This window comes from Pollachius pollachius (genome assembly GCF_949987615.1).
Source record: "Pollachius pollachius genome assembly, chromosome: 2".
Taxonomy (NCBI): domain Eukaryota; kingdom Metazoa; phylum Chordata; class Actinopteri; order Gadiformes; family Gadidae; genus Pollachius; species Pollachius pollachius.
In genome coordinates, this window is record NC_136935.1 from 45,062,722 (window position 1) to 45,074,432 (window position 11,711).

The following is an 11,711-nucleotide window of genomic DNA, read 5'->3' on the forward strand; positions in this document are numbered from 1 at the left end:
GATGGAGTCACGTATTTATTTAACCTTCAAAACGTACAGTTCAGCTGACTGATCAATGATGCCATGGCAATTAGGATGACAAAAGGAAAAAGAGACAGAATGATAGAAGACACAGAATGATGGAGGGATGATAGAGGAGAGACAGCATGATGGAGAGATGAGAGGAGAGACAGAATGATGGAGGGATGAGAGGAGAGACAGAATGATGGAGGGTTAAGAGGAGAGACAGAATGATGGAGATGAGAGGAGAGACAGAATGATGGAGGGATAAGAGGAGACAGAATAATGGAGGGATAAGAGGAGAGACAGAATGATGGAGAGATGAGAGGAGAGACAGAATGATGGAGGGATGAGAGGAGAGACAGAATGATGGAGGGATAAGAGGAGAGACAGAATGATGGAGAGATGAGAGGAGAGACAGAATGATGGGGGGTTGAGAGGAGAGACAGAATAATGGAGGGATGATAGAGGAGAGCATGGAGGGATGAGAGAGAATGATGGAGGGATGAGAGGAGAGACAGAATGATGGAGGGATGATAGAAGGATGGAGGAGTGACTGAATGGAGGGGGGGGTGAAGGCTTAATTTGTTCATGTTGACGTGTTGATTCATTGTGAATGAGTTGAAGCTCTAGCGAAGTTGAGCACGTTCCTCTCTGAGGGAGGGGAAGAGAGCCAGCGCTCACCTGGAGATCAGAGGGCTCCGGTTGGCCCAGATCCCTAATGGATGCCCCATTTACCCATGATGCACCTGCAGCATGCTCCAGCCATACAAGCGTACCCGACCTACAACACAAGGAACAGCGAGGCCGCAGCTGCACTTTGTGCTTTGCTTTAATAATTCAACTGATGGCCTGCTTCTAAAAACCACAACGCAAGATGACCTGCTTCAATACCAGGTCTGTTTTTCATTTCTGAATCTTAATCGCATCTAGAGTCTGAAATGTATCTCAGTTAGTCTGTCTTTATCACAGCTACAGTCTGTCCTCCTCACAGCTACAGTCGGTCCTTTATAATGGTTGCATTCTTCATATATCACTTATTCTGTCTTTATCACAGCCAGAGTCTGTTTTATCACATCTAAAGTCGGTCCTTTATCTAGGGGAGAGACCGTGAGATGGGACACAAGAGGACCATCCTTCCAGAGACGCAAGGAGGGCGATCAGAGTGGATTGTAGAGATGACTTGAGGGTAAGACTTCTGACCAGTTTGTGTCCCACAACGAGATCTACTCTGTCATGGTCAGATTAGTGAGACATGAGCTGTCCTGGTCAGAGCAGAAATAAAAGATGGTTTATGGTCTAGGTTCCAGGGTTTACAATCTGAACTGTAAGGGAAGAGTACTTTTAGGTCTAAGTAACATGAACTTTTCTGTCCTAAACTTCCAAAGTTCAGGTTGACCAGAAAGGTCAAAAGGTCATTCCACATCTACATACTTTTCAGAATCGCATAAGGGGTCGGATTGAGTTCATGATGCATTCTGCAAATTTCACAACATGCATTAAAGCAGTGTTAAAAATAGCACAGCATGACGGTTCCCCTTTTTTATAATTACTCAACTTGATAGCAGCTAGCCGCCAGATAGCAGCCAGCCGCCAGCTAGCAGTTAGTTGGCGGCTCTTCCCAGTCATGTGGAAACATTGCCCTGGTAATCCAGCGGTGCCTGCAGACGCATAGCGACGCTAACCAGGGTGGGCGGGATGCTCCTCTAGCCACAGCACCATGAAAACACACCAGCCCTGAAAAAACCCTGACCTCTCAGCACAGCAAGGGACCTCCAGAGCTGGGGTTTCAATCCCCCTCTCAGTGCAAGGCGCAATTTAAAAATAAAATGTATAAAACCTTTATTTTACCAGCTAACTCCAATTGAGATGGCAAGTTCTCTTTTTGATAGGAGCCCTGGCCAAGATAGCAGCAACACAGTTTCATACATCATACAACAAACATTAAAAGTACGCAAGGAAAACATTTAGTTGTAAGTCTCAGAATCATGTACCTAACAGACTTCTGGAGGCAGGTCTAGCTTGGGAAGCAATTACAAATTCCAATTGGATTTGCCTCCAAACCCTTCACGACATTTTTGTATACTTCAATATGGATGAGGTCCTCCGCTGCAGATCTGTCTGAAAGATGTTCCGGGCTGCAAGGCTGAAACTTAAAGGCTGAAAATTCAGTGCTAACCCTAGGGATGGATAGAACAAGAAATGCTAGTCCTTTTTGCGATATACCCACAAAAGGTAAGAACGGAGCGGACCAAGGATTGACTGAATAAACATGTGCCAAAGAGTGAGTCTGCGTAAGGCCAATGAAGGCCACTGAACTTTGGCACATAGGGTGCAGTGCTGAGAGAGAGCTGTGACAAACCTCAGAGCGCTGTGGTACACTGTCACGCATGAAGAATAATATTTATAATAGACGTAGTAGCACAGCGGCTGACCCCTTGGGGTCTACACCATGAGGCATCCATCACTGTAACACTACATTACCCACAATCCCTCTGGCTACTCTCATTCCCCAGCACACACTATATGTACTATGATCGCGTGTGTGTGTATGTAGTGTGCATAATGTGTGTGTATTTATAGTAGGTCCATTACCAGGGGCCAGATATCACGGGTCCACAACACGCTAATTAAACAAACGTGTGTTTCTGTTATGACAGCAACTACCTCTCTCTCGCTCTTTACCTCTCTCTCGCTCTTTCTATCTCTTGTCTTGCCCTACCTCTCTCTGTCTCTCGATTTATGACTCAAAGTGCTTTTATTGGCCATGAAAATTACTACAATATTATTTAATGAGGTTATGGTCCGGAAAGAGTTTCTCTCTCTTACCATCTATCTCCCATATATATATAAATAGTAGGTAGTCATGCCGCTAGCTAGCTGCCTCATTCGGAATTCAAAAACATATACATACTGTGGCAAGAAAAACCTTGGCCTTCAGAAAATAATGTTTTCCAAAGGCCAAGTCTGCCTCCGACCGGGTGGGAGAGGCACGTTCTTTCCCAACCTGTCAAAGAGCAAAGAGGTGTCCGTGAAGACCACCACGTAGGTGTCACTCTGCCTAGGGGAACCCCCTTGAGAAGTAAAGGGGGGCTTCCCCAACATTCCAGGTCAGGCAACACCGAGCGGGGTACGGAGAGCCCACTGAGCCTGTGTCCCCTGGGGTCCAACCTCTGGGCAGCCAGCGCTGTAGTCTGCACAAAAATAGCAGACCTAAGGGGCCCCTCTGGGGGGGCCACTGCCATCAGCCCAAACAGGTGCGTGATAGACGGCCACACCTTGAGATCTAGGGGTGTGGTCCAAGCGCCCGCTCCCACACAGAATTTCTGCGGAACAACTGATTTCTTGAAAACGCAAAAGATCCAGAAAGGGCTCGACTCCCAAGAGACGAGCCACCTCCGCTGCTAAATTCGTGCCCGCAACGGGGTCCTGCAACCTCCAATAGTCTCCACCAACCCCATAAAGGTTGGGGGACGGTTCCCGAACTGAATGGGATGTTATGTGTGTGTTATCCAACCATGTTGGTAAACACGCCGCTCTCGCCAACACGCATAGCGCTCGGAGAGAAGGCGAGCCGACAGCAGAGAGAAAGATGTCTGGCCCCTCCCATCCTCACACCGTCTATGACTTGCTCGTCTGCAAGCGGAGAATACTGCTGCAGAGCGTGCCTAATCAAGCGGGCCAAGAGCATAACAGATCCATCAGCTCTGCCTTCTCCTCACAGCCAACAGAATGCAGAGAGAGAGCGGGGAAGATCTGTGTCTAGGAGCTGGTACACAAAGCCGTATAGTTGGCCAAGTGTAATGAGTGGCCAGCCCGCTCATGAATCATACAGGAATGCCACACAGATGCCGAAGAATCCTAGCTGTACTACGCTGCTGCCCCACAACCACTTTGCTGAAGGCAGGGTTAGTGTCTTCATGCCATGTGTCGTAGAGTTGCTCGTGTGCAAGCAGAGAGACCACTGCAGGGCAGGCCTAAGTGACAGAGGACTGTGCAATGAGTGTAACTGGCAGCTCTGCCTTCTCCTTACAGCCAAAAGACTGTAGGGAGAAAGCGGGGGAAAAGTCATGGTCTAGGAGACTGGTATACAAGGCTGTACATACGGTCTCATGCGACGAGTGCGGGGTGCTGGAAATCTCATCACTGCTTTGTGCAGATGATGTGGTCCTGATGGCATCATCGGCCAGTGACCTGCAGCACTCACTGGATAGGCTCACACTCACAGAGTGTGAAGCGGCTGGGATGAGGATCAGCCCCGCTACATCTGAGGCCATGACTCTCAGCAGGAAACCGGTGGATTGTCTACTACAGGTAGGACATTAGTCCTTAGCCCAAGTGAAGGAGTTCAAGTACCTCGGGGTCTTGTTCGCAAGTGAGGGGACAATGGAAAATGAGAGCAGCTGGAGAATCTGAGCAGCGGGGGCGGTATTGAATTCGCTTTACCGCACCGCTCTAACGAAAAGAGAGCTAAGCAGGAAGGCAAAGCTCTCAATCTAACGGTTGATCTTCGTTCCTACCCTCACCTATGGTCATGAAGGATGGGGGATGACCGAAAGGACGAGATCGCGTGCACAAGCGGCCGACATGAGTTTTCTCAGGAAGGTGGCTGGCGTCTCCCTTAGGGATAGGGTGAGAAGCTCAGCCAGCTGTGGGGAACTCGGATTCAAGCAGCTGCTCCTCTGCTTAGAAAGGAGTGAGTTGAGGTGATTGGGCATCTAAAAAGGATGCCCACTGGGAACACCTCCCTAGGTGTTTCAGGCACGTCCAGTGGGGAAGAGACCTCAGGGAAGACCCAGGACTAGATGGAGGGATTATATTGCGACACTGGCCTGGGAAAGCCTCGGGATCGGCCCCCCGTCAGGGCAATGTGGCCCGGGAAAGCTGCTGCCACCGTGACCCGACCCCGGATAAGCGGTAGAAGCTGAGGAGGATGAGTACAATAGAGTAAAATATATTTTCCCTAAAGCTTTATTTGTTTGATTAGATATAACGTTCAATTCAAATTAATTGACGTGACGTCCGAAATGGTTAGCTTTTGGGTTAGCCACCTTTTGCTAGAGCGGGTGGAATTCTCACGCTGTAGCCGTGACGGGAGGCAATGAGATCAACTGAAAATATACAAAGCAGGTTTAAATTAAACTGTGGATTTGTTCAAAATCTGTTTAGAAATATTTGAAGATTAAAGTGTGTTGATTTGTCAAATGTTTAAACAAAGGTTAACAGTTAAGAATTGACCAAGTTGCGAAGTTTGAAGTGATTGAAGAGTCAGAGTGTCAGAGAATATTATAAATATTTTAAAAAGTTAAAAGTTTATAATATAAAAAAATGTTGAATTTGCAATTACCCCCAAAAATGACAATTTTTAAGTGGAATGAATCTCTAGGTGAAAAATTGTGGAAGGAGTAGGGTCGCATAATTTGTAGAGAATAGTAAATCAAGAAACAATAAAGCCTAAGAATAACCATAGTTGAGCGCTGCTTGCATCACTCAACTAATTATAGTTTTGGATCAGAGAGCATGATCGAATCAGACTCAATGCATTATATTTTGAAGAGTAAGGAGACATTAATTTAGATCATCACTAGGGTTGTATGTTACTTTAATGGGCTACTCTGGAAGCCATGGCTATTTACAGCAGGAAAGATGAGATGAAACGTACAAAATACGGGTAATACGCTTTTAGAATTGCAACGAAAGTCGTGAACTCGTTCGTTCGGGAACCAGATAGCTTTTAACCCTTTTAAAACACCTTCATGTAGGAGGCATTGCTGAAAGACCCAAATATGAATTTAAAGTAAATATAATCAAAGTAAAAATGGAACATTTTAAAGTAAATATGAAACATTGTAAGGTGAATATTTAACACATAAAGTAAATATTTAACATTTCAAGAAAAATAGGATTTATTTTAGGTGAATATGAACCCTTACTGGTTCCAGCTGCGCTAAGGGTTTCCCTATGACGGAGTTGATCTAAAACCGTTTCAAAGTCTGACGCATATCGACTCTCCGTTGGTCTGCGAGGGCGGGTCAGCGGGGGGTGGGGGGCTGCCCAGGCCTGAGTCCAGGGGCAGGCTTGGGGGCACGCAGGGCCCTCTCGGGGCGTCCGGCTCCCCGGCCGCGTACTTCCTCTCCCTGGCGTTGAGGTGGGCCCTGGCCGCAGGCTGGGGGCTGGGCCTGAAGCGTTTAAGGCGCACGGCGTCGCGGGCGCGCGGCGTGCAGGGCAGCAGCACGGCCACGTCGCTGCGGAACTTGGAGCTCAGGCCGAAGTAGATGAGCGGGTTGTAGAAGCTGGCCGACTTGGCAAAGAGGCGCGTGAAGATGCTGGTGAGCACCGGCACCTGGAAGCCCCAGGCGGACCACATGGACACCACGGCGTACGGAGACCAGGCCAGGATGAAGGCCGTGCAGATCACGATGGACACCTGTGGGGATCGCAGGCCGGGTTACCTGACCTGTGGCTCTGGGCTGCAGCTGGCGCGGTGGTACGGTCCGTTGGAGGATTGGTTTACATGAGCTACTGGTTATGACAGGACCTCTCCAGTGTCACACAAACAATACATGTTACACATATACCCTTGTTACATACATTTCATACTGATTAATTATTCATAGAATTATAATAATTATTATTGTTATTATTATTACAGACGTTTATGGTTTGTACAGACCATGGTGCTGAAGCTAGTATCCAGACCTTAATACCAGACCATGGTGCTGATGACCTTAATACCAGACCATGGTGCTGATGACCTTAATACCAGACCATGGTGCTGATGACCTTAATACCAGACCATGGTGCTGATAACCGGACCTTAATACCAGACCATTGTGCTGATGACCTTAATACCAGACCATGCTGCTGATGACCTTAATACCAGACCATAGTGCTGATGACCGGACCTTAATACCAGACCATGGTGCTGATGACTGGACCTTAATACCAGACCATGGTGCTGATGACCGGACCTTAATACCAGACCATGGTGCTGATGACCGGACCTTAATACCAGACCATGGTGCTGATGACCTTAATACCAGACCATGGTGCTGATGGCCTTAATACCAGACCATAGTGCTGATGACCGGACCTTAATACCACAGATGTTGGCTGTAGCCAGGAGGAGAGTGTTAGCTAGGGAGTGTGTGTGTTTTACTATGGTGACGTCTCTTTCTATCTTGCGCTGGCGTTCGCTGATGTCTCCGTCGGCGGTGAGGGCGTTCCCTCGCTTCACGGTGTTGATGATGGACACGTAGGAGAACAGCATGACGGCCACGGGCAGCAGGAAGCAGCACACCAGGATGGAGATGATGTAGGACTTGTAGACGCTGGAGTAGCTGGCTTTAGCCCAGTCTACCTCGCAGGTCCCGTAGCCGCGGTCTAGACAAACAACACACCTTGGCTTCATGCTGGTCCAAAGCACACTTTGAGCGGGTCAGATTGAAGGCATTCTCGTAGGAAGTCAGAGGAACTTAAACTACTGAGTGCTGAAGCACCTCGCTTCTAACCCAGTGGCTCGAGGGATCAGAACATAAGTACTAATAGTTTGTTATTAGTGATTACCATGTGCTTTAGACATGAACGCCTTAACAAGGATGTAAAAGAGATGTTCTAGAAACAATTGGTAGTGTTGTCAGCTAACAAAAGATACTAATAAAAATGCAGCTCATTTTAACGGGTTTGGAATAATTGAACTACTTGCCACGGGTTATATTGGTTTTGAATCGCTTCAATGGGTTTAGGCATGTTTTAACTGGTTCAAATGGTTTGGAATTTGAGTCCTCATAAAATGTGCTCCATGATTAACTCACTATGACCTTGTTCAACTGGTCTCCACGGGTTTGAACTTATATTAACTGGTTTCAACATGTCTTATCTCGTCTCAAACTGTTTTAAACAGTGCAAATTAGTTTGAAGTAGTGTGAAGCAATCTGATATGGTTTGAAGTGGTTTAATGCCGTGTGAACTGGTTAGAACTGGTGTTAAGTGGTTTGAGGTGCTGTGAAGTGATTGTAATTGGTGTGAAGTAGTTTTAAACTGTGTGAACTGGTGTTAGGTAGATCTAGGCGATTGGAGGCGATGTTAACCGGTTTGAGGCTGTGTGAAGTGGTTTGAGGCGATGTTAACCGGATTGAGGCTGTGTGAAGTGGTTTGGAGTGGTTTAAACCAGTGCGAACAGGTTCCTACCTGTGTAGCTCCCCCAGCCCACCAGGGGTGCTCCAGACCAGAAGGCAGCGCTGGCCCAGATGCAGACCAGACACACAAGGATGGTGGTGTTGTTGATGAGGTGAGCTGAGGACAACCAGAGTACACGTTATAGATATTACATGATAATCAATAAATCACATGTAGTACAGTATACAGTATACCATCACAATATATGATACTGCAGTTTATATATGTTTATGATAGTCTAGTGGAGTGTTGTATGAGTATGTAAGTATTAGTATATATTAGTATGTAGTAGTATGTGTCAGTATGTATTAATATATATTAGTATGTGTGAGTATGTAGTAGTATGTGTGGGTACCTCGGTTGGGGTGACAGCCCCTGACGTAGCGTGTCATGCTATATTACAGTATATTATAGTCTAGTATTAGTATGTAGTAGTATGTGTGGGTACCTCGGGTGGGGTGACAGCCCCTGACGTAGCGTGTCATGCTGATGACGGTGAGGGTGTTGATGCTGCTCAGCCCAAACACCAGCGTGAAGAATCCATCCACCTGCAACACACCCATCACCATGACGACACCACTGTTACGGTCGGGGTGGGTGAGGGCTGGGCAGGCAGGCCGCCTCCTCACCTGGCAGGTCCAGATGGAGGAGACCAGGTAGCCGTTGTCCTTGAAGACGTTGAAGATCTCGATGATTCCTCGGGAGTAGCCGAACACGGAGATGCTGGCGTCGGAGAAGGCCAGGTTAAGGGTTAGATAGTCCGTGGGCTGGAGCGTGGCGCGCTGCTTGTACAACACAAACAGAACGATGCTGTTCCCAAACCAGGACAGCCAGCCTGCGGGACAACACACGTCGACGCACGGCCGTTAACGCGCAGACGTCGACGCCGCGCACGACATTAACACACACCGTAAAGGGCTGATAATGGTTCCACATCGACGCAATGCAAGGGGGTTTACAGACCCATTACGTCCTTGTGGACCCTCCTTGCGTCCACCGCAAGGGGCTGACGTGCGCCTCCCAAAAATTGTAACCTTGCGTCGAGGCGCAGCAGCACGGGCCGGGATTGGTCCGCTCACCTAAACTCTACGCAAAACCGAAACAGGTTCACGGCTGCTGCGAAGTGTCTTTGTGGTCCTTGCGTTGCGTCTACGTGGAACCATAATCAGCCCTTCGCCCTACACCCAAGGGCCGCTCCGGATGAGTGAAGGACACAGTGGTAGAAAAGGGCTGTTCCTTTGGGACGGTATGACTGCTTTCTGCTATGTCTCAGATGCATCGTTTCCAGAAGAGGTGGGGGGACATCTCCCCACCAAAGTAAAAAAAAAAACAGTCCGTTTTCAACATTTATTTATAGAGAGATTAGTGGAGTGTTGACTGAATGCTTGTTTCTACTAATGTGATGGACACTCATGGGGATCCTGTCCTGGGACTTGAACTGACTAATCAAACCCTAAAACCAAACTCATGGGGAAACCCCTTAAAATAACCCCAAAACTTAAAATAACCCCCTAAAACACTGCAATAGAAACCCTTTACCCTCAAATCTAGAGCTGAAAACCAAACCCTAAAATACAATGATATGGAAACCTCTCACCCTATCCCCCAACCCTAGAATTGAAAACGAAAAACCCTAAGACCCAGTCAATTGAAACCCCAACCCTAGAACTTAAACTTTCACCTTAGAACTAGAAATCAAACCCAAAAACCTAACCCAGAGAAACAACTGACACTAGAACCGACAACCAACAATCTAAACCCCCTCATAATGACCCCTTACCCTAACCATAAAAAAAAAAACTAAAACCAAACCCTTCCATTCAACCCCCGACTAAAGAAAGCCAGTTAACTGGTATGAAGGCAGTGACGTGGGCTGTGGCGGTTGGTGAATAATTGGATTATCTGGGAGTTAACCCGGAGACTGTTGCTAGTACTACACCTTCAAGGCTGAAAACCACCTGTCTCCCTATCTGTCTCTCTGTTTGCCTGGCGGTCAGCATCATTGCTAGAGCCGTAGTATCAACATGAGTATTTATAGTAGGATAATTGATAAATGAATGGTAAGTGAAGGTTCATCTCTGAACCCTCTCATTCCTGATCTCCTCACCGCTATAATCCAGATAAACCACAACGGAAACCAGACATCAAAATACTCCTACCAATATATATCCTTACATCCTACTTAGTAAATACCACTACATAGAAGTACTAAATAAGTACCACTACATCTAAATACTTATACTTATAAATACCTTTACATTTAAATACCTCAACCAATAAATACCCTTACATCCTACTTAGTAAATGCCACTACATCTAAATACTTAATAAATATCCTTGCATTCTACCAATAATTACCCTAACATCTTAATACTTCTACCACTAAATACCCCTACATCAAAAACCTTCTACCAATAAATACTCTTACATCTACATACTTATAGGCGTACCAAAAGAAATCCCTCTACTCAGTAGTTACTTCTGGCCGTAAGACAGTTAGTATTTCCGTCTAAAAGTTCTTTAAGAAGTATAAACACACAACGTGTTGATACCGACCAAGAACCAGCAGGTAGACCCCGATGATGGTCTCCCCCTGGTCGGACAGAGGGGGGTCCCGGGCGGGCAGGGTGTAGTTGTTGTTTCTCCAGAGGGTGCTGGCCCTCTGGAAGCCGATAACCGCCGACATCGTCTCTCCCCCGGCCGCAGACGAGCCGTCCACCCGCCTCACACCAACTCGTCTGGAGGAACTATCTGTCCGCCGGTAAATCCGGTCTAATTATACTAGCGCTCCTCGGAGGGGGTGTCGTCGTGATCTCTCTAAATCTCCCGGGTCTTTCTGAACACTTTGTGCTTTGTTTTCCAATCTATTAAACTAAATGGTGGGATCAGTCCCTAAAACAGAGCCCATGTCTCCCAACAACGCGTCACAAACATGAATACATGAATCCGTTTGCAGAACTTTTACATCCTTATCGGAATTTGTCGATGAGAATAAGCAGCGGTCTTCTTCTCATTCAATAAAGTCAAGTTTTCCGTAGTAATCCCCTTAATACTGAAATATGAGGTGGTATACAGAACAAATAAGAGTTAGCATTAGACTCATAGCGTTGTAGCTCTCGGGATCCGGCCATAAACGTACGTTCTGGCTGGATTCTAATTCATTCAACGTTAAGTTCACTTAGGGTCAAATTTAGTTGAGCCCCTACAGATAAACATTAGGTGGACAGAATAATGTAGGCCGACCACTACAGACACTAAGAAGGACCCCCCAAAGAAAAAACCTAAAAGCAGGAGAAAGAAAAACAAAAGGTTTCATTAACCCACCGTACACATTTTGATGTTAAAATAAACCAATCTCGAAATCTTTTGCATCTCATGGGAGAAGGTCCATATATAAATAGCTTCTCATCGGAGTATGTCCTCATGAAGGACTAACTGTTTTGACTTTCAGCCTCATTGACCATATTTAAATTCATTTCTATTTAAAGGGATCTTTCTGAGTATTTCCCCCAGTGCTCAACCCTCGTGACCTT

At 46.7% G+C, this 11,711-nt stretch overlaps 1 protein-coding gene across 1 annotated transcript; it reads right to left on the reverse strand.

Moving 5' to 3' along the window:
• Positions 1 to 5,986: 5,986 nt before the first annotated feature.
• opn6a (opsin 6, group member a) lies at positions 5,987 to 10,864 on the reverse strand (the record flags this gene model as incomplete). The annotated part of the gene is made up of 6 exons (XM_079730638.1): positions 5,987 to 6,427; positions 7,160 to 7,383; positions 8,191 to 8,295; positions 8,627 to 8,726; positions 8,808 to 9,013; positions 10,735 to 10,864. 6 exons carry the CDS (start codon positions 10,862 to 10,864, stop codon positions 5,987 to 5,989), a joined length of 1,206 nt encoding a protein of 401 aa, XP_079586764.1.
• Between the last annotated feature and the right edge of the window lie 847 nt (positions 10,865 to 11,711).